Source organism: Lemur catta, chromosome 26 (assembly GCF_020740605.2).
Source record: "Lemur catta isolate mLemCat1 chromosome 26, mLemCat1.pri, whole genome shotgun sequence".
Lineage (NCBI taxonomy): Eukaryota > Metazoa > Chordata > Mammalia > Primates > Lemuridae > Lemur > Lemur catta.
The window spans coordinates 277,518-298,200 of NC_059153.1; the positions used below are offsets into that span (position 1 = coordinate 277,518).

At 39.2% G+C, this 20,683-nt stretch overlaps 1 protein-coding gene across 1 annotated transcript; it reads right to left on the bottom strand.

The window, feature by feature from the left end:
* Positions 1-340: 340 nt before the first annotated feature.
* CXXC4 (CXXC finger protein 4) lies at positions 341-20,389 on the bottom strand. Its single transcript, XM_045537326.1, has 2 exons — positions 19,397-20,389; positions 341-1,393 (listed from the first exon to the last, which is right to left on the bottom strand). The coding sequence occupies exons 1-2, from the start codon at positions 20,387-20,389 to the stop codon at positions 1,349-1,351; spliced, it is 1,038 nt and encodes a 345-aa protein (XP_045393282.1). The 3' UTR covers positions 341-1,348.
* Between the last annotated feature and the right edge of the window lie 294 nt (positions 20,390-20,683).

Consider the following 20,683-nt stretch of genomic DNA (forward strand, 5'->3'; position numbering starts at 1 on the left):
CAGGTGACAAGGACAGGAGTGGGCTCAGTGGGGCATTACTCCAGTAGAGGAAGGCTACTGGGCCAACTGGGGGGCTCTGAGAAAGAAAAGATCAAAAAGAGATAACACACTTTAATTTCATGAATGGGTTTAGTTCTTTTAAATGAAAACTACATCCAGCCACGCCTAAAGGCGGAAGGCCTCGACATAACCAAGTGTTAAAACAAAACTACTCATTTACTATCACACATGGAATTAAAACATTTGGACGCTCTTTTAAGTTTTTATTTTTCCTACCAAAAAAAAAAAAAAGCAAAGAAACAAACAAACAAACAAACAAAAAAACGTATACAGCTCATGTTGGGCTGGGGAAAAAAAAAAAAATCAGTCATGGATTTCTCCCCCTAAGATATGATACTTTTATTTTTTAGTCTAGAAAACACTGTTTTTTGTTTTTTTTTGTTTTTTTTTTTAAAAATCACACAACTGATTCTGCATTTTCCAACTACTCTGAGTACTCCGCCTTGCAGTGAACCCAAGACAAGTCAACTACACTAAGTATTCGGGAGGTACACCCTTCTGTACAGCTCGTTTTGTAAGCAATGCAAGTGCATAACCGCTACTCTAATATAGTGCTCAAAAGAGTAACTGAAACTTCCGTGACATCTTCCCCTCCTGGAACAATGCAGCTGCAGGTAAGTCTCGGGATGCATCGTAATCTCTCAGTCTCGTCCAACTTGGCCTTGGAGTCTCTACGGAAAGACGCGTGGCAGAATGGTGCCAGGGCGGTCACCGCTTCTAGAAACAACTGGCAAAAAATATTTAAAGCTAAAATTTATTGCTCCAGATTTAACTCGCGGAACCACACTGTTGTGTACAAACTGTTAATCTCCATAGATGCTCAGACGTGATTGTCTCCTCGTGTCTAAACACACAAAATACAAGCTGCTGTCTGTACAGTTTACAGTACTGAAACACATATATTTGAAAATGAAGTATAGATATGTACTTTGCAAAGATACAGGATTTTACAGCAGGGCTTTACCCAAACTTTTTTTTTTTTTTTTTACAGCCACTTTCAAAATAGACGACGACTTCACTAGGATAGCTAAATTACATCAAAGAAAGAATCAGTCAGTGTCTGGAAAGTAAATAGACTGGCCGGAGATTCCCCAACTCCCACATTCTTTTTTATGTGTCTTTTGTCTTTTCCTCTTTTTTTTTTTTTTTTTTTTGAAGAAACCCCTATACATAAAATGAAAATAATTTCTGGATATTTTCTTCAGTGGTGGACTAAGCAGTTTCTTAAAACAAGACATTAGTTTGCCCTTCATTTCCAAATGCCTTGAAAATAAGACAGACTACTGCTTTAAAAGAACCATCGGAAAGCTTCGGCGCTCGGAACAGGTGTTCTCTATAAAAAAAAGAGCAAGAAAACAAGTTAAGCTTTCTTTCCATGCCAATATAAAATTAGATTTTCCTCCTTTACACTTCAGCAATATTTTTAGTTAGCCACATACCACATAATGACTTATCTATTTCAACATTTAATAAAAAAAATGAATTGTTCAATCTTAAAACATGACCAAAAATTAGAAGAATGAATTTAATGGTGATTTACTGAACATAATGATTAAAAGATACCGGTTTAAAATATAGAGGAAGTAACGGCCTGAAACACTCATAGATAGCGATCAGAATGAGGGGAAAGTTCAAGGTCTTCACCAATAGTAAGAAAACCAGACAGCACGTGCACTAAAGATCTGTATCTGCCCTGCAGGATGCCGACGTCATGTTACTGTCAAGGTGACACGCACACAGATTGACAATCACATCGTCGGAAAGGAAAGAATTCACTTCTGCTGGTTAGCTTTCTACATTAGCCATTTTTCATGATAGCTCTTCATTTATCAGCTTTTGTGTTCTGGAAGAAATAATCAGCTATGCACATAGTCTTTGCTGTGAGACCTGCAAGCACTGGATGCAGTTAAAATGACTACAGCTGACTTACTCTGCCTCCAGCCACACCAAAAAAAAATGCAGCCCCAAAATTAAACTAAAATTTAGACCACTGTTTTTACGTACAAAATCACAATATATCCATACAGATGCAATCTAATGTGAAGCTGATGTTCTGAATTCAGTGAAGTCATTTCTTTACTCTGGAGATTTTTTTTTTTTAATGACAAGATAACAACAAATATCACATCAATATTGCCTCCGTCATTTATCAATTACTACATGCTAAACACATTTCTATATATAATCTAATAAGAACTATACTGACAAAACACATCACTATTTTGAAGTGAACGAGTTTTTATTACATTTTCAACAAATGAATGTATGTATAAAGTGAACTGATGCTAATCAATGATACTCAGTGGAGAATAACTACCCTTTTGTACCATAAAAATGCTATAAATGGTTTTCAAAAGGAGTAACAAGCCAGCATCGAAAGTAAAGCAATCCTTTTAACAAAAAGCTCATGTTTACTATGAAGTTTTTTTGTTTGTTTGTTAGGCAAATGGTAGCTAAGCTTGAATTTTCCTCTGCATATTAACAGTCCAATAATTCATCATGCCATGTTCTCCTATAAAATACCTCATCCTGTACTATTGCATGTATTCTAATGGTATACATAAGTCATCACATTAATACACAGTGAAAGTATATAAGAAACAACAAGCTAAGAATAAATTTTCCTATGGAGGCCAATGAAAGAGTTGATTTTATTAATTAGACCAGTCCAGCAGGTCTGAATAGATTATAAGAAGGCTTATTTATCCTTATTCGTAAGGATAAATAAGTATATACATTGGCGTGTTAAATGCACATTGCCAATATATTGAGTAGATATACAAAAATACATGAACACACACATACACACACATATATACAGCTTATAAATACATCTTAAAAGAATGTTAATAGCACTTGAATTTCATATCTCAGAAAACACATTAAAAATTCTACTACAAACATTCTAATTGAGATGAGCTTTTATTTGCTTTCTCATACGTGAGTTATTTGGTTGATATTGTCCTATTGTAATAGTGTCATCTAAGAAAATAAGTGTATTCATTGATTAAGATGTCAATTAGAAATTCAAATGACTAACATAGCCATTTTGGAAAGCAAACAGACTTTTCACTATCTGTACTACAAAGAATTTTTTAAAAAACTGTCCTCAACCAATACAATAAATTTCAAAATAACTGTATTAAGAACATATCATTGATATACTATAATTTACCTAAGTTTTATATATATGTATATCAAAACATGTAACTTGTGAATTGTTTTCTAAAAGCACAAACAAAATGTTCCACTATTCTCATAAAAATAGCACTGATCTTATTAATATTTTACTCCGTATCCCTGACGGTTTAATCAGTTTTCTCCTCTGCAGCTCACCATGCATAACTGAATGAATTCCCATCATTTGATTCAGTTAGTGAGGAAAACCCCTTTACTACTTTCTAAAATTAACTTCTGAGTGGTAAATGTAATAATTATATATCTCAATTGCATTTATTTAATCATTATTAGAGGAACTACAGGAAGTAATACAAAACATGACATACTCATTCTAATATTCATGCTTTACACACACACACACACACACACACACACACACACACACACAAGCAGTAAATGAAAACTTAAAAGTTTATACCAGATGCTAACTTGCTTGCTGAGGCCAACTAAGAATAAATTTTATATAAGTATGCACACTTATATAAATGTAGTCATTTTTAACGAGATAAGTTAGATCCAAGCATATCCACGCAATTATAGATCTATCGTTACAGATTCACATATGAAAAATAAACATGTGCATATATATTCATATATATTCACATTTATGTGTATATGTATGACACAGAGATGCCAGCTTACTCTCAGATGCCAACTGGAAACGAGATTATAAATATATACTTATGTAATCTTGTATCTTGATAAACATATATGTTTACGAAGATAAACAGCAAAAATATGTGGAGTACATTTTTTAAATGAGATGAAGTCCTTATGTCTTAGATAGACTTTTAAATTGCCTTTCCAACTTCCTGCTATTCATGGGGCCCTTTCAGCTCCTCAATTTTATTTGCAATATTTGGAAAAAGAAAGCTTATAAAATTCCAGCTAGGGTCAAGAGTCACTGTTGTGAGGAAAAAAATTAATCACTTCTCAATGCAGGTGAGCACTAAAAATCAATTAAACAAGGCAAACATGAGAAAAGCAAAGAGCAGATCTTGCTACACTAACACGATGTCACCGAATAGCAGTGCTGCCACAGCACTATTTGTGATATTACTATGCATTGTAACATTACTATGCATATACTGAGACCAGCATGTATCCTAGATACAAGAATATGGACGATTTATTGCAGGGGAAGCGAGAAGGTAAACAGGGAAGCAACTTCTAAAATTCTTTCTTCCTTATGTTACGATCTTTGAGGTCAAGAAGCCTAAAAATGAGTAGGTGGGAAAATCACACCAAATAAAATACGTGAAAACCACGGATTCATTAATTAGAACAAATAATCAAGGCATCTACTGAAACTTGTAGTGAGGTTTCTCTAACTAACAGTTCTGTTTCAGGGCTAAAAAGTAACCGAACTCGTTCGCGTCCCGCAATGCACACAGAACAGATGTGGTCCAATCTTCCAGTCTTCACCGGAGATGGACTTCAGGCTTGGGCTGAGTTCTTTCCAGCCAAGCTGTGCGAAGGAACATTGTTTTGATAGGTAAACTACTAGGTTAAATTATAGGTTTCTAATTACGTCTGCCCTAATTTGGGAACACATCGTTTCTAATTGTCCACTAATGAGGTCATCTGGATGAGGGGACTTCAATTTTCAACGGTGTGGAAGCCGGGCACACCAACCAGGCGGGTGACATACCCTGGCCAACTACCTTCCGGTTGTGTAAATCCAAAACCCCAGCTGGGGAATCACATTCTTGATGAGATTACACTGACTTTTTGGATCTCAGTGATGCTTTGCCGGGGATCTTTATCCTGAGTGACAGGAAAGCCAGATTCCCCTGGAAGAGAAGGGGGCAGGGAGGTGAAGGACAGAAGGGAGCTGGGCATTGTGACAAGCAGCAGCCTGGCTCCTAGGAGCCCTCTGGAAGACCCCAGAACCCCAGTTCTCTTTCTGGTCCTGCTGTAAAGCAATGTGTTCCAGAGAATTCACACCTACAGAGAGCCAGATAGGAAACAACCTTCAAGCTCACAGTCTTCTGTTTTTCCCCCTAAATAACTTTTAAAAACAAAGGAATTTCCTTGAATAAAGGCGTGATAGTATATAATCCAAGCCCAAGTAAATTTTACATTGACCTTTTAAAAAAAATCAATGCAAAAATTATTAATGTCTTTGGCAGGTGTGTATTTCAGTTTGATCTTCACGAAATCAGCAATGAAGAAATAATTAAACAACCAAAAATAATTAAGAATCCCCAAAATTGCCACCTTAAGAATTTGAGTGGGTTTCTCGTTTTCGCTATCAGAGAAGCAGTTATACATATGGAAGGTAGTATCTTCAGGTAAAGGACGAACCTACCTATTCTTGTTAGAAATATGTCAGGTGTCATAAAAATTCAGCCCCTAAAAGCTGACAATGGGACATCTATAACTCCAAACATATGAGAAGATGCAGACTGGCCATTCAGATCCAGATACAGTATGTAAAATGTAGCAGTATTCTCAACACTACACACAAAACTCATCTCTCTTCATAAAGCTAGACTTGAAGTTTCAGGGAGAAAATTAATAACTCTTGATGCTGAAATTTACTCAGAATGCATATGATTTTTAAATTGAGATAATGATTAAGACGTTAGAAATTTCTCTAAGGTTAAATACATCTTTCCAGTATTTATTCATCTATTTCCTAATCCAAAAATTTCAGTGACTTACCCTAAGCCTTCAGAATTCCTGTTGTGAAACAAGATGGCTCTAACATGATTTCCAAGTGGAAATTAGTATTTTGGGGTACAAATAATTTCCTGTTTTTCCCTTTATTATTAATTAAAGTAACATAAGTCATCGAATCATTTTCTGATAGTCATGTAATGATGTGAATTATCATTTTTTGAATCAAAATTAAAGCAATTTCAAGCTGTAGTTGGCCAATACAACCTCTTGTAAAATCTTCTGAAACACTGTTTTTACTGTGAGGAATCCCACTACGAGCTTCTCTGGAAACCCTCCCCGTATCTGAATCCACCTTTACACACTAGAATTCGAAGACCTTCACGAATCACTGAAATTGTGGCTAGGTAAGACAAAAGATAATAATAGGCCCCATTGTTTGCCTTTAGCTATTCAGTCAGATGTTTTTTCCCAGCTTCATATGACACTTTCAAACTTTGGGATTTTTGTGGATGAACAAAAGCAAGAAAGATTCCTGATGGTTAAAAAAACTACCTTTTTCCTGATGTGATTCACAAAGCATGCTACAACATCAAGATATACATGTTCCTGATGTTCTTACCGACAAAATTTCAAGACTGACTTGGAGAAATGGGAAACTGTATTATTATACATTATTGTGAATGTGAACACAAATTAATACAGATTAATACAAACCTCTGAATAATTAATAATTATGGTATAAAATTATATCTAGCAAAGGTGAGCACCTCTCCAAAAAGTTTTTTTCTCAAGATTCTTTGTAAGTGTGAACCCAAAAAGTCTTTAGCAGAATGATTTTTCTATTTATAAATAATGTATTTACAAAATCATAGTCTAGCAACTATAATAGAATTATTAGAAAGCACAGGTATAGCACAGGTTAGTAAATATGACAGAACTATTATTTTATGACACATAATAATCACACAGTCCAAGAATTTATCATTATTACAACCAAAAACAACTTTATGTTAATTAATAATACCTCAATTTAAAAATATTTGGATTAGTATCAGTATACACTCTTTCCACTTTTTAAATTACACCTCACTTACTTTATTCTTCTGCCCTGTTATATATCTGTAGCATACATGTGATACATATCAAATTAATTTTTCTCATAATGCAGATTCATTTGTCATAGAACTATATAAGTCTTTGGTAGCATCACATCTTATTTTCGCCATAGATGTAAGCTAAAAAAAAAAAATCTATCAATATTACCACTAACTGGAATACTAGACCCCTACCCGAAGGAAGACAGCAGCAAATAAGTAACTAGATCATTTTTATGACCCCATTTTTTGGAGGTCTTAACTAGGATTATAAGGAACGTTCCACTTTTTTTGGTTTCCAAATTGACATCTGTGGCCAGGACTTGTCTGATTAATGGTGGAGGACTAGAGAGGGCCTTTTCATCAGTATTGATTCTCCGTTAGCTGCTGCTCCGGGTCCTTCTTCTGCCTTGGGAATGAGGCTTCTTCCCTCCTACACCCACCATCACCACCACCCTCATCCCGGCCACTGGGACCGGGACCGACGATTTTAGACCGGGCAGTGTGACTTTAGAAGGCAAACCTAGCCAAAGTGTGTAAGTGCAAAGATGAGTTTATACGTTATGTTGTAAAGGCACCAACTCAAGTCCATACAGTGGTGGAGCCAGTCAGGGAAACAATGGTCCCAAGGGAGGTGGGTGCAGGCGGTGGGAGGGGGTGGGTGGGAAGGAGAATGAGAGATTAACACCATTAACCACAGTGGCCCCAGAGTCTAATGTAACTATTTAGCCAAGTCTCTTGATTAATGCTCTGTGCAATTCTATTTTAATTCAATTTAGTAAAAAATATTTCAAACCACATCATTCCCACAAATAAGTCAATCTATTGTAGTATAAATGGTAGTTCACTTATTAAAATGTTCTTGGACATATAAGAATGGACTAGAGCATGACACTCTGGTAGGCAGAGAGAGGGAAATCCGTCAATGATCCACAAATTAAAGAGGTGATTTTCAAAAACAATTTTATAGAGTATTTTTTAACCTTATGTATTGAGTAGGAGTATGAAAGGAAATTAAAAATAAAATGGAGACAAAAAAAGGAAAAATTAGGTTAGTAATACCCCTCCTATACTGTCAAGAATGATTAAAATAGTTTATACATGTTCATGTGTTTATATTTCATTTGCATATGTAAGTATATATAAATATACATGGTTATAGGATCTGAATAACTATGTATATATATGAAAACACGTGTGTATGAAAATTCAATAATTCAATTGCCTCTCAAAGTCATTCTCGTAATTCCTGTTGAGTACAACAATACCTCTAAGTGAGATCATTGGTAATTAGCTATTAAAAAAACAACTAGCACTCTTTTTTCCTGACCAAATTGTTGGACAATTTTGAAACTTCTGGTTAATTCTAAAGCAGTCAGTGAATTGTATTAACTTTATCACTTTTTTTACTGAAGAGAAGAAATATTCTTATAAAATATGAGGAAATGGGCGCTATTTAACCAATCAAAGCTACAATTTGGACAGCCTCTGATGTATGTTAAAATAAAATACAGTAGCCACACCTAACATCCATAAGCAATTCAAATTATGGCGATTCTCTTTGATTATTGTAGATCTGAGAATCTGAAGAAATATTTTTAACATTATGTAAAAGTGAAAATAAGTTTGATAGACATTTTTCTCTTAGGCTAAGTCAAGCGGCATTTTGGCTGTAGTCTCTGAACTTCACTGGTTCAGAATCTGTTAAGATACATTGTATCGGCAACTTCTTGGGGCCCCTCTCTAGGGACCTGTGAACCTCGCCCGGGCCCCTCTTTTGGGACCTGTTAAAAAAAAAAAAAGATACATTGTATCCAACCACTGGGGTAGACCCAGCCTAGAAATCACAGCATGCTTTATGTCCATGAGCTACTGAGAGGAATTTAGAAAACATTAATTTCAAATATTTCAAACAATTAGATGTTATCACCAAAACTTGCTTAAACTATACTTCTGAAACTAAACTTGCTTACAGCTATACTTCTAGGACTAACATATAGATTTTGGAGACCCTCCCCTCCTCCCCCCACCGTGCACACGTGGTACACACGCATGCACGCTCGCTCTCTCTCTCTTCCTTAACTGCATTGCCATCACACCAAACACTGAAATTCCCAATCACTCTGACTGTGACCTTTTGGTCTTTCCCCTTAATTTTCTTTTTACCTAATAAAACCGAAACATATACAATCAACAATTATTTTAATTTAATCTTTCCCAAATTATGACATTTTTTTTTTAGCTGTTTAGAAATATATTTTGGTTCATCTGCCATCAGGAAAAAGACACACACTGCGAAGCATTCTCCCTGACACATCCTGTGCTAGAGCAAACCCCCAGGTATTGAGATTCTGATTTCTCCTCAGGAAGTTTTCACGGCTACCTCTTTTTCTGTACCTATCATGTGCTCTATCTTTGTAATAAACAGTCACATCCACAGTTAACTAACCAGCAAAGTAAATTCATAAGCCTAACTTCTTCCAGTCATATAGTTTATAAGATATAGCGATTAATACTCTTTTTATTGTCCTTCTGGAGACTTTTCTACACGTGCAATTCTGTATTTTTTTCAGGAAATTCTCCTTACAAGCACTTGGAAAGGGCACTGATATTCTGGACCGTTGGTTGTTCGTGGAGGCCGGATGGCCTCTGTACCCTGACACCATCATTAAATCTGAGCATTAGTCCTCCCATCTTGGCCTTTCTACGCTTCTGATTGCAGACTTGAGAATTGCTCTTAAAGAGAATTTTTTTTTTTTTTTAGAAAAAAAGCTAGTTAGCATCCCCGAAACTAGTTTCCCACTATGGTGAATGAAAAACAGCAATGCTGAGTGGTTCTACTGGGACTAGACTCAGAACCGGTGACATCATCCCATACATTCCCAGTCACTATTCCTACTCATTTTTTATCTAAAACGGACTCAAGAAAACCCTGAGCATCACAACCCTTTCTGCCAGTGGCTTCTATTTCCCCTAAATCTGCAGCAATCCTGTAGCCCGCGTGCATTTCCTTCCTCCCTTCCTTCCTTCCCTCTTTTCCTCCTTCCTTTTGTCCTCTTCCAATGTAGCTTTTCTCTCATTCAGATACAGCAAAAGGTTTCCAGAACTCAGTAAAACATGCCTTGAAATAAAGCAGGAAACTTAATACTACACCCTAGAACCATGCAACGCGGCAAGGTAGAGAGCAAATCCATCCCTATTAGTTATCAGGATGTGGAGAACGAAACCAAAGATGAATCAAGGGATCTTTTCAGGAGGCATGAGATTGCTTCCAGAATTTTCTAAAATTTCAACACCGCTATTTTTAAATGTGTCCATTTTTGTGACTGATTAAAAATAAGAACAGGGAACTAAATACCTTGGATGAGGGACCTAGACTTGGAGCATTACCTGGGTATTGAAAAAAGGCAGTTAGGAATAAAAGTTTGGGATCCTCAAGCCAGGATGTAGGTGTGTATGTGTACGCGTGTGTATGTATGTGTGCATATATGCATACGTGTGGCCAGAGGACTTATCACAAATCTTAGAAGATAACAGTTCCTACCTAAAATTTATTACATTGATTTAAATTTATTAAGGGTTTCCTATGTGCTTAGTGATGCCATGTATTCATGAATACATGACCTGGTATAGACCTGCCTGGAAGAGTTAAGACATACTATTTCTAGAAACACATCTAAATTTTACTCTTTATCTTGTCAGCAATGTTCAACTACAAGTTCTTTCCTCACCACAGACTTGTTCAAAGTGATGTTGCTAAACTAGTGTTTTCCAGACTTGTCTGCAACCTGTCGCTATAAACACATGACACAGCAGCCCAGCACATGTGCGAGCTCACACGTTCATGTAAACATACACAGCGGAAACAGAAGTCTAACAACACTTACTCTTACTGCATGCGATGACCTCGTAGTTTCTGCTTAATTCTATCATCCTCTACTTTCTAAAAACCGCGGTGCTGAGCCAACACATGGGTTCCATGAACGGATGACATAGGCCCCTGCAGCTTGAAAAACGAACCTCACACCGTACAAAAACACATCCACGTGAAAAGAATCACATCGGGAAAATCAAAAACCACTCCACTTCCTAATGAATTTAGCTCTCCATCTAGCAGCCTTACAGAGAAGATCCGGTATCTTTCTTTTGGGATGGAAGCCAGCCATGTTCTCTATTTTGTTTTTCATGCACTAAAAGTAGACCACACAAAATATTTAATGTTTAATAGGAGATTCCCTATCTTCTCACTTCATATCCATCTGGGTACAACTGCTAATTTTATTTTATTTTTTCCTTATTCTTGGCTCCATTAAAACCATCTCTTTAACCTATAAAAAAAGAGCAATGACAACAGAGAAGTCATTCCTACAGCACAGTGTTAGTCCTACCGCTGATTCACCATCACTAACTCTCACCATTTCCACACAATTAAACTTATATGATCTTCTATTCCTTTTAAAATGTATTTAATTTCTTTTTACTTTCTAAAGTTTTGGAGAAAACATATCTTCCCCGGAACTTGCCAGATTTGCTGAAATACACAGAAATGTCCACGACTCTTCTTGGTCTATAAACATACATCCCTTTCTCTTCTTCTTCTTGATCTCTAGCCTTTTGATAGCATCAATCACCCAGTTGTAGTGTGGTGGTGTTAGGGGTTTTTTTTCTTTTCTTTTCTTTTTTTTTTTCTTAAGTCTTTGAACAAAAAACAGCACTTTCAGCACAGTTTTCCCCATAGTTTGACACTTTACTTTCTCAAGAATGTTTTCTAAAATATGTATTTAAATGCAGAAGAGACACAAATGGGATACCATTTTTCCACCAACTAAAAGTATTCTCTTTTAGTTACACTTTGGAATTATTCTACCAAATGTTTCAAAGGCATAAGTAAAAATAATAACATCAGCTATAACACAATCTGGTTTTCCTTATCTCTAATTCATCTGCCACTCCACTCCACTTAAGCCTCAGCTTTGACTCTCAAACAAAAAGTATTGAGTCAAGTCATAAAAAAATTATCCTTCCTTTATCTATTTTTGATTCTCCACAAAACTTTTATAGCTGTCAAGGCAAAGCGGACATCATATCCCATCCTGTCAAAGTTCCTTCTAACACTGCATTGTAACTTGGCTCGAATATTCCTTTTTCTTTAGTTTGTAATCTTTCTTGGTTAGTATGACAATTTTTTTAGGACCTATCACTACTCCTATTACTGCTTAATTACATTTGACCGAATACTCTCTTCTTATTAAAAAACAAAAAAGAAAAACAAATCTCTGCATATTCACTTCACTTTTTATCTCAAAATGCACATCTACCTGTTTTATTTCCCACCAATACTAATATGTACGTATTTCCAATTGTCCAAATTTTTAAAAGATTTTCAATTTCCCCCATTTGTTAAGTATTATTTCCAACTAGAATTCCTTTCTTTCTTACAAGGATTCTCTTGAACTCACTAATTCACATTTAGAATAACTCCCTGTGTCTGTCCAAAGAAAGAAAACAGGATCCAAAGGAAGGTGGTAGGTTAGTAACATCACTCACACACACACACACACACACACGCACACGCACACGCACATATCTAGGTCATTTGCTCAGTTCTCCAGGACATCTGACAATGCAGGTGTAGGACCAAGGAAACTGGTTTGTCTCTCTCCAAGTCAACTCAAGCCAAGATCTTTGCCAACATGGATGAGTAAAACAAATATTTAGAAAACACATGCCACAAAATAGTCTACCTGGGCTTTAACGTTCGAAAACTCTTGGTGTTGAACTATTTGCAAATATGGCTACCTTCTCCACTCTTACTGATAACTCGAAAATAGGACTGAGACACTAGATAGTATCTTTGAGTTCGAAAAGAATATTAAACTGCATGTAATATTAGTTGTCATGGAGATTATCATCACCCTCATCCTCTTGATGAGGGAATAATCAGAAACAGAGAAGTGACACTGAAGTAACTAACATTGTTGGCCTGTGAAGTCACCTGATACTAGTGGCTCTTGCCACATGTCTTCCCTAAGGCTGTGGCCACGTGGCCCAAATATAATTTTTAATTACAAAGGAATGAAAAGCCAGGAGGAGGATAGTCCATTTCCCGAATATAATTTATATCTTGTCTGACGTCCCGCCAAAGAAATACATCTTAAACATGAGTTCTCTGAAAATGTACTTCTTTGCTTTGCCACTATTAAGGATGCAATGTGAAATAGGTGAGAAACAGAAAAAAAAAAAAAATTCAGCAGGCTGGATTTCATACCTAGCTACGGATTCTTATGCTTTTAAAATAAATTAAGAGAAAGCCCTGAAGTTTCACAGAGGAAAAAATATTGCTCATAATGTTTTAGAGTAGAAGCTAACAAGCCTGCTGGGATCCTTTTAGCCCCCGCAGAGCTAAGCCTTCAACGTTATTAAATGACTGTCGCATCTGAAGTAACTCAATAAACAACGGAAAACACAGGATGCAGGATGGAGGGAGGCTTTCCGATCACCCTGCAGAATAACTCAATTTCAGGACAGGTGTTTGCATGCGATGGAACGAGGTACAGGTACGCTTGAGGATAACAATCACTGTGGTGCCCCTCCCCCAATGTTTTGAAACTTCCAGGGTGCATAATGCTAGATTAAAAAGCATGTTAAAAATGAAGCACAAATGAAAGAACAAAACTACGAATGCACCAAATCCTCAACATTTACACTGATCGCAAAAAAAAAAAAAAAATACTTTTCTTGAAAGGTTTTTATTAAAAATGATGCTTCCTAGAAGGTTCTACTTTCCTACTCAAGATGGTCCGACATGCCGATGTAGAAGAGCATACTACTAGCGAAGATGGGACTTCACCATGTATTTTGTGTTCATTTTTGCTTTGAAAAAACTAATCTAGGAATAGAAGGAAAACTGAAAGAGCAGTAGTGTTTTCTCCAATTTGTATATTTACATGAGCCTTGAAATAAATCCTGATTTATTTAACCTATTACTTTTAATGGATATTTCTAAGTGACAAATGCAAGTTTACTTTTAGTATTTTGTACGATGTGAGTAAAAATAAACTTAGGAAATTGAAGCATATCCACTTTTATGGAATTTGTTGAACAGCAGGACATTTTGCTAGTCTTTTTCAAAGTAAAATTAAAGTGAATTGTTTTCTGGTGAAAGTGAACTGTATATTCAGACAATCGCCATAAATACTAAGAGCACCAACAACTTTAGAAGACTTTTAAAAAACACACTATCAACCTATTCCTGGGAAATACTCAAATAATTTCATGTTTAACTGCGTTTCCAGAAAGAATATTCCAAGAATGTCTTCAGGGTTACCCGAACATAGATCTTCAGTCTGGAACTTGACAAACCATTGTTCTAACTACAGCAAATATGGACCAAATGCCTATCCTTTTGGCATACCTTTAAATTTTTAGTTTTCTAGGCTATTTTATTAAATTATTATATATTTATCAATCTATAAGTCTGACTAAGCAAAACATAACTATTCATCCAGAATAACAGATGGCTAAGACTAACCAAATATGCAACACTTAGGTAATCAAGTCATTAAAAACTTTAAAATACAATAGTTTAATAGCCAACATTTTCCTTTCTTAAAATATCCAGATACTTCTATCTGACTAAACTGAAGTCTAACATTTATTGTTATTTAATTTGTTCTTATTGGCTTTTCGACTGCTTGTATTTTGTTTGATGATGGTTGAATTTCAAACAAACATTCTTATAGAATAATTTGTGAATAAATTTTAATTGCTTTATTTTACTATTCCTAATTGCCATCTAAAAGATTACTTAGAACTTACATGGTGTTTGGATGGGTGAGGGTATTGTTTTCATTTTGGAATTATTAAAAATGTATGCTTCTTTTAAAAATATTTTTTAAGTAACAGATAAAATTGTATGTATTTATTGTGTATAATATTACTAAATGTTTTAAATCCCTTGTATTAATCCTAGTGATAGAAAATGAATCTCACTGGACTGGTATTACATTTGATGCCTTGGCCACCAATCTGTTTTGTGGCTTTAGTCTAAACTTTTCTGAGCTTTTTTCTTACCATTTATAAAATTCAAAATCTTTTCCCTACCTTCTTTCTATGTTACATTCTAATGCTAATATGCTGTCATATTTTTTTTTAATTTTACTGAAAAAAAAAAAAAAAAACCTCTTTCCTCTTTATAGTCAATTATATATTTGCATTTTTGGATTAAAACAAAAATGTATATTTTTCTACTGGCATGTTTTTAATCCTTGAAACTAAAAATGGAAAACCCATTTTTAAATTATGACATAAAAATGACAACCTGGTGGATATTTCCATTGAAGACATGAAACGTTTATAGTTTATCCATCGATTTTTTTTTTAAGCCACCAAATTTCAAAAACTTATCACATGTTCAATTATTGACGTGTTTCACTCCTTAGCTCTTACAGGCTCTGTCTGAGTGACACACCTGGTCTGCAAATGCATGTCCTCAGGAGGCAGGTTGCCATCTTCCTGCACAAACTGTAGACAGTGCTTCGTCCAGAATTTGACAATTGCTACTTATATGGTTGGGCTCTTAGAATTTAACAGCACGGATGACATGTCCCTCCTCCTCTGAAACACTTCTAAAGCAAGTCACCACCTTTGCCACCGTATCTGCATATTTTCCACCAAATCCCTCAGAAGCTCAGCCTAACTCGTGGGAAAATCATCCTTGGCCTGTATGATCAGCAGACAAATATTTAAGAGACAGAAAAGAAAAGAGAGAAATGGAATGGTTCTTTTCCCTAATCTTCCAGTTGCTCGATGTCTTCACTACAACCTACCCTCTTGCAGTCTCTCCTCCAGCTCACCAAAGCCCTGGGTGGTGGCTGGTGTGACTTGTGGCACAGAGAGCCCGGAGTGGGGGCAGGGAACCTCCTGAGGCACCGCTGACTAATGAGATTCCATAAATCAACTAATGGGAGAGAAACCAGATCTGTGTGGTCTCTAATGCTGTCCCACAGAGATCAATCATGTCACCTGAACAATGCTCAGGGACTAAGAGGCTGGGGTTGCCCATGGGACAATGTTACCCCTTGAGCCATATCAGATTGGGATATTTTAAAAAGTTACATTTTAGCATCAGAAATGTAAGAGCTGTGAAAAAAAAAAAAATTGAAGGATTACTTTTACAAGACACAAAGTGTTATTATACAGCTTACTATCATAAGGGTCTCCTATATAATCCCACATTTCTTAAAATATCTAGGCATTTAACATTGATCATTTAGAATACAAGTTTTTAAAGTAGGTTTTGTCACACAAGGGGCACGCCACAGCAGTAATGACTGCTTTGAACAATTAGTGGCTATTCTTAATAGAGTCATAGACTAAATGAACAGTGCCACATGCAAACATACAGTGCAAAATATAGAAAAATGAAATGCTTTATGTGCATTATCACATGGATTATTGTCAAGGGGTGATTTTATAAACATTTCTCTAGCATGGAGATGCTTTTAAAGTGAGACGAAGCATAAAAATGTATTATAGAAACAACTAAAGCGGTCCTAAAAGGAATGCTAGAGGGGAGGGCTTTAAGAAACTGTGGGCAAGAATCCCAACCCATCTGTGTGAGTCTTGTCTTAATTTCAGTTCACTCACCCCGAAAAAAATCTGATTATGCCTCCAGCCTTAGGGATGAGAACAAGTCAAAGGGAAGAAGGACACAGGAGTGAAGTGATAAATAAGAATATATGTTATGATTATGATCCAGATGTTCATTGATGCTCGTCGTGTAAAGCCAACAAATTATTAGCTACAAAGTTCACACCTGAAATGCACAGGGAATGGCCACAATGAGTCACCAAATCACTACCCTCAGCCAGAAGTCCAAGCAATCTCTAGAACAGTTCCTCAGAGGATGATGGACCAAATTAGGAGGGAAGCCAGGTCAACAAGGGGACTTTTCACCTCCCTCCAATCCCTGTTCCAGCCTTGGTTAGTCATGGCAGCCCTGTCACTCTGACGTGCCCCCGGCTGGCTTCCTACAACCATAACTGTGTGGTTACTCGTAGGTTTGAGGCAGTCACGCTGCCATTGCCTTTTTTAACGACCTAGATGGAATCTTAGTCAATTTTAAGAACTTTTCTTTTTCTTTCTTTCAGGCACATGGTGTTCCATTAATCATCTTAGCCTTGATTTGCAATCCACGCTCTGATAAGGAAGGGGTCTGCACTTAGGAAAAGATCTTGAGGGTTCTACAAAGGGGGAAATTTTCTTCTCCTTTTCACACCTCATCTTCTGAAGATCAACAGAACTTTGTGCATGAGAATTTTAAAAAAAAGAAGAAAAGGTGATTTTATGGGATTTTGCGATCAAAATGACTGAAGAATCTGAACGTCACAACAAACTTGAGGGAAAACTACCAAAAGAAAAAAAAAAGGAAATTTATGAAATGTGTTTAGACTGAAACATTGGCATAGAAACTTGTGCAGAAAACCTAGTGGTGCTTGTATCAAGTTCCTCCAGAGTGGTTATTTACTATGCAAATAAGAATTGTTCAGTGGTCTTATCTACTACATACCTAAGTTGGTAGACATGTAGTGCCATGAGTCTAACTCAACACCAGGTGTAATGCCAGAGCCACAACTACAGTTCTAGATACTACATCTCAATAGGAAAAAAATAGCATGTAGTCCTTATCAATTGGGCATTAGTAGGAAATTTCAATATGACTGAATTTTAATTTCCAATGGTCCTTAAGACCCAGAGAAGTTACACGAAATCAATCCAGAAAATAGAATTCAAAAGCTAATGCCACCTAAGAAACTACATGGATTTGCACTGTAGTTGCTATTATCTTTACTTAGAGTTGCCAAAGGAAATGTGATAAATCATCCCGGAGTAAAGTTAAAGTTTCAACAGAGAGATGATTTCTCTTATTAAGAGAAATAAACGCAATATTTTGAAGGGGCTGATCATAATCAATAATGATATCAATATAATTCTGATAATTTTGGAATCCCAAAGTGTTATCTGCTTCGATTTATACAAATGTTTTTTGTAAGAAAGTATATTTTCTTTGTGTTTAAACCTATGACAAAGATCTTTCACCCTTCTCTTTATCCTTTTAAAGACCACTCTCCAGTTCTCCATAGTGAAGACTCCTCCAAACAGTGCTCACAATTTTTAAAGGGATGTACGAGGACCCTTCTTCTGACAACTTATGAGAACCACTCTCACCCTACCACCCAGCCCATGGAATGTTCCCAAATGCTAAATCCCCCGCCCACAGTTTCATGTATATATGAACATTTAACATCTACTCTGTGAATTTTACCAAGGAACCAACTATGATTATTTGTCTATATGCCACCAAAACCATTTACCTGTGATTTTCCACCTTTTTCCCTTTATGTTGTGATCAGGACACCACATGAAATTTCCATCAAACACATCCATCTTTGAATTTAACATCATTAAAAGCCTAATTTAACAATGACTTCAGTGATCCATCACCTGTACAATGTCTGTTTTAAGGACATATAGGTACGAGAAACTATTCTTGACCATATTAGGTATCAACCAAAACTGCACTTGGCGTCTAGAACAAATTTCCCAGCCACAAAATGGTTACTTTGTCAAACGCAGAGCCCAAAGGAAAGACTTTTTGTTTTTTGACAACTGACTTTCAGAAACCACTCATGCCTCAGACTACGTAAAATAACCTTTAACCCAAATCACCATCACCTGTCCTGAAATTAACAAACTGTATCCCTTTATCCTAAGCCACGTCTCCTTAAAAACTGCAGGTGCAGACCAGCTTTGTGTACTATTTTCCACTTTCTCAAGGAATACCAGATCTGGAGAAAACACAACAGGAAATGGAAACATTGTGTCACGGTGAAGAGCTATTCTAGGAGGGGTCAGCACATCCTCTTTTCAATCCAGGTATGGCAGCTTCAGTGACTACTTGTATTATTAGTACTATTTTTTTTGTTTGTTTTTTTAAATGCGAACATAGGCTGGTGTGCCACAAACCAGGGTCGTCACTATTAGCATGGGGCCACCGGGAGGCCTGTCTTAGCCAGTAGGTGCATCTAGGGCGTGATGGCGTCCGGTCCTCTGGGCTCTGTCTCAGTGGGGGGGAGGGGGCCTGTCAAGCCACCAAAGGGGACTACCGGGCGTGCAGCTTCGGGCTCTTCCAACCAGCTGCGCCCTTTCCCCCCCAGAGGCAGAGGGGGCGACCCTGCAGGCAGGGGCGGTGGGGGGCCCTGCCCTGCGCACCCCCGCCGGGCCCGTCACAGCCCGAGCGCAGCCGCCTCGGGGCAGGGGACGCGCGGCCGCGTGTCGCCGTCGCCGTCCCCGGACGGGGGTCCCCGGGGCGGGGCGCGGGGGGCGAGCGGGGCGGGGGGCGGGCTCGCAAACCAGAAACCATCCTCCCCTCTGACCTCTAGCGAAGTGCCAGGTTTTTTCTTGAGCTCCTCGCACTTCCTGAACTTGCAGATCTGGTGTCCCGTTTTGCGGTTCCTGCAGCTGCTGCAGACGCCGCAGTTGATGAGGCGCTTGCAGGGCACGCACACCCCGCAGCGCTTGCGCTTCTTCTTGGCGGGGGTGGCGCCGCCGGGCCCGCCCGCCGCGGCGGCCGACGAGGGCGCGGCGTGCGCCTGCGGGCAGTCCGCCAGGTTGGCCACCTGGAAGGCGCTGTCCGAGACGGCGGCGGCGGCGGCGGCGGGGGAGTGCAGGGCCGTCATCACGATGACGCCGGGCGGCAGCGACAGGCCCCCGAGCGCCGGCAGCGCGGGGAAGGCGCCCACGCGCTCGGGCAGGTTCAGCAGCTCCGCCTCGGCCGCGCCGCACTTGAGCTTGCTCCCGCACTCGCCCGCCAGCGGCCGGCAGGGCTCGGGGCCCAGGCCCGGGAGGAAGGTGCCGTTCGCCATCTGCAGCGCGGGCTCCTTGCCCAGGCGCGCCGCGTCCCCGCGGGGGTGCGCGCCCGCCCTGCCGCCGCCCGCGGGCAGCCCCGCCGGGGAGGGGGCGGCGGGGGCGGCGGGGGCGGCGGCGGCGGCGGCGGAGGAGGAGGAGGAAGAGGAGGAGGAGGAGGAGGAGGAGGGCTTCCTGCCGCCCCCGCCCCCGCCGCTGCCCCAGAGCATGGCGGTGGCCGCGCTGTCGCAGTTCCAGGGCGACATGCCGATGCGCGCGGCGGCCGCGGCGGCGGCGGCGCTGCCCGGGAAGATCGGCGTGGTGATGCGCGCGATCTTGGCCGCCTGCGGGAAGGCGCCGCCGCCGCCGCCCTTGTAGAAGGAGGAGGCGAAGGAGCGGTAGCGCTCCACCTCGGCGCTGTAGTCCGCCAGGCCGCCCAGCGCGCCCTCGGGCAGGTGGCTCTCCTTGGGCAGCCCCGGCGCCTCGGGGCCCGGGCCCGGCTCCACGCACACGTTGGTGTTCATGGCGCACGGCGGGAAGAAGGGGTGCAGGGTGGAAGCGGGGACCGCGCGGTCCGAGCCCGGCGTGGGGGCGGGGGGGATGGTGGAGCCGGGGGAGGGGGAGGGGCGGGCTGGGGGGGCCGGGGGCGAGACGAGGGCCGCCTTATTCCTCTCCGGGGCGCATTTCCAAAGACAGCGGCTTCCCGGGCAGCGTCTTCCTTCGCATCATCCTCCAACTGTTACAACTAAAATAAAGAAAGTCATTCCAGCGCGCCGCACGCGGGGAAAGAGGGAAAGAAAGAAGAAATGCACGGCCGC

Excerpts from the sequence above, each read along its gene's own strand:
- CXXC4 (XM_045537326.1), bottom strand. The coding sequence starts at position 20,389 with ATGAACACCAACGTGTGCGTGGAGCCGGGCCCGGGCCCCGAGGCGCCG. Across the intron at positions 1,394-19,396 it reads AACCTGGCACTTCGCTAGAG|AGAACACCTGTTCCGAGCGC; the intron begins GTCAGAGGGGAG and ends TTTTTTTTATAG.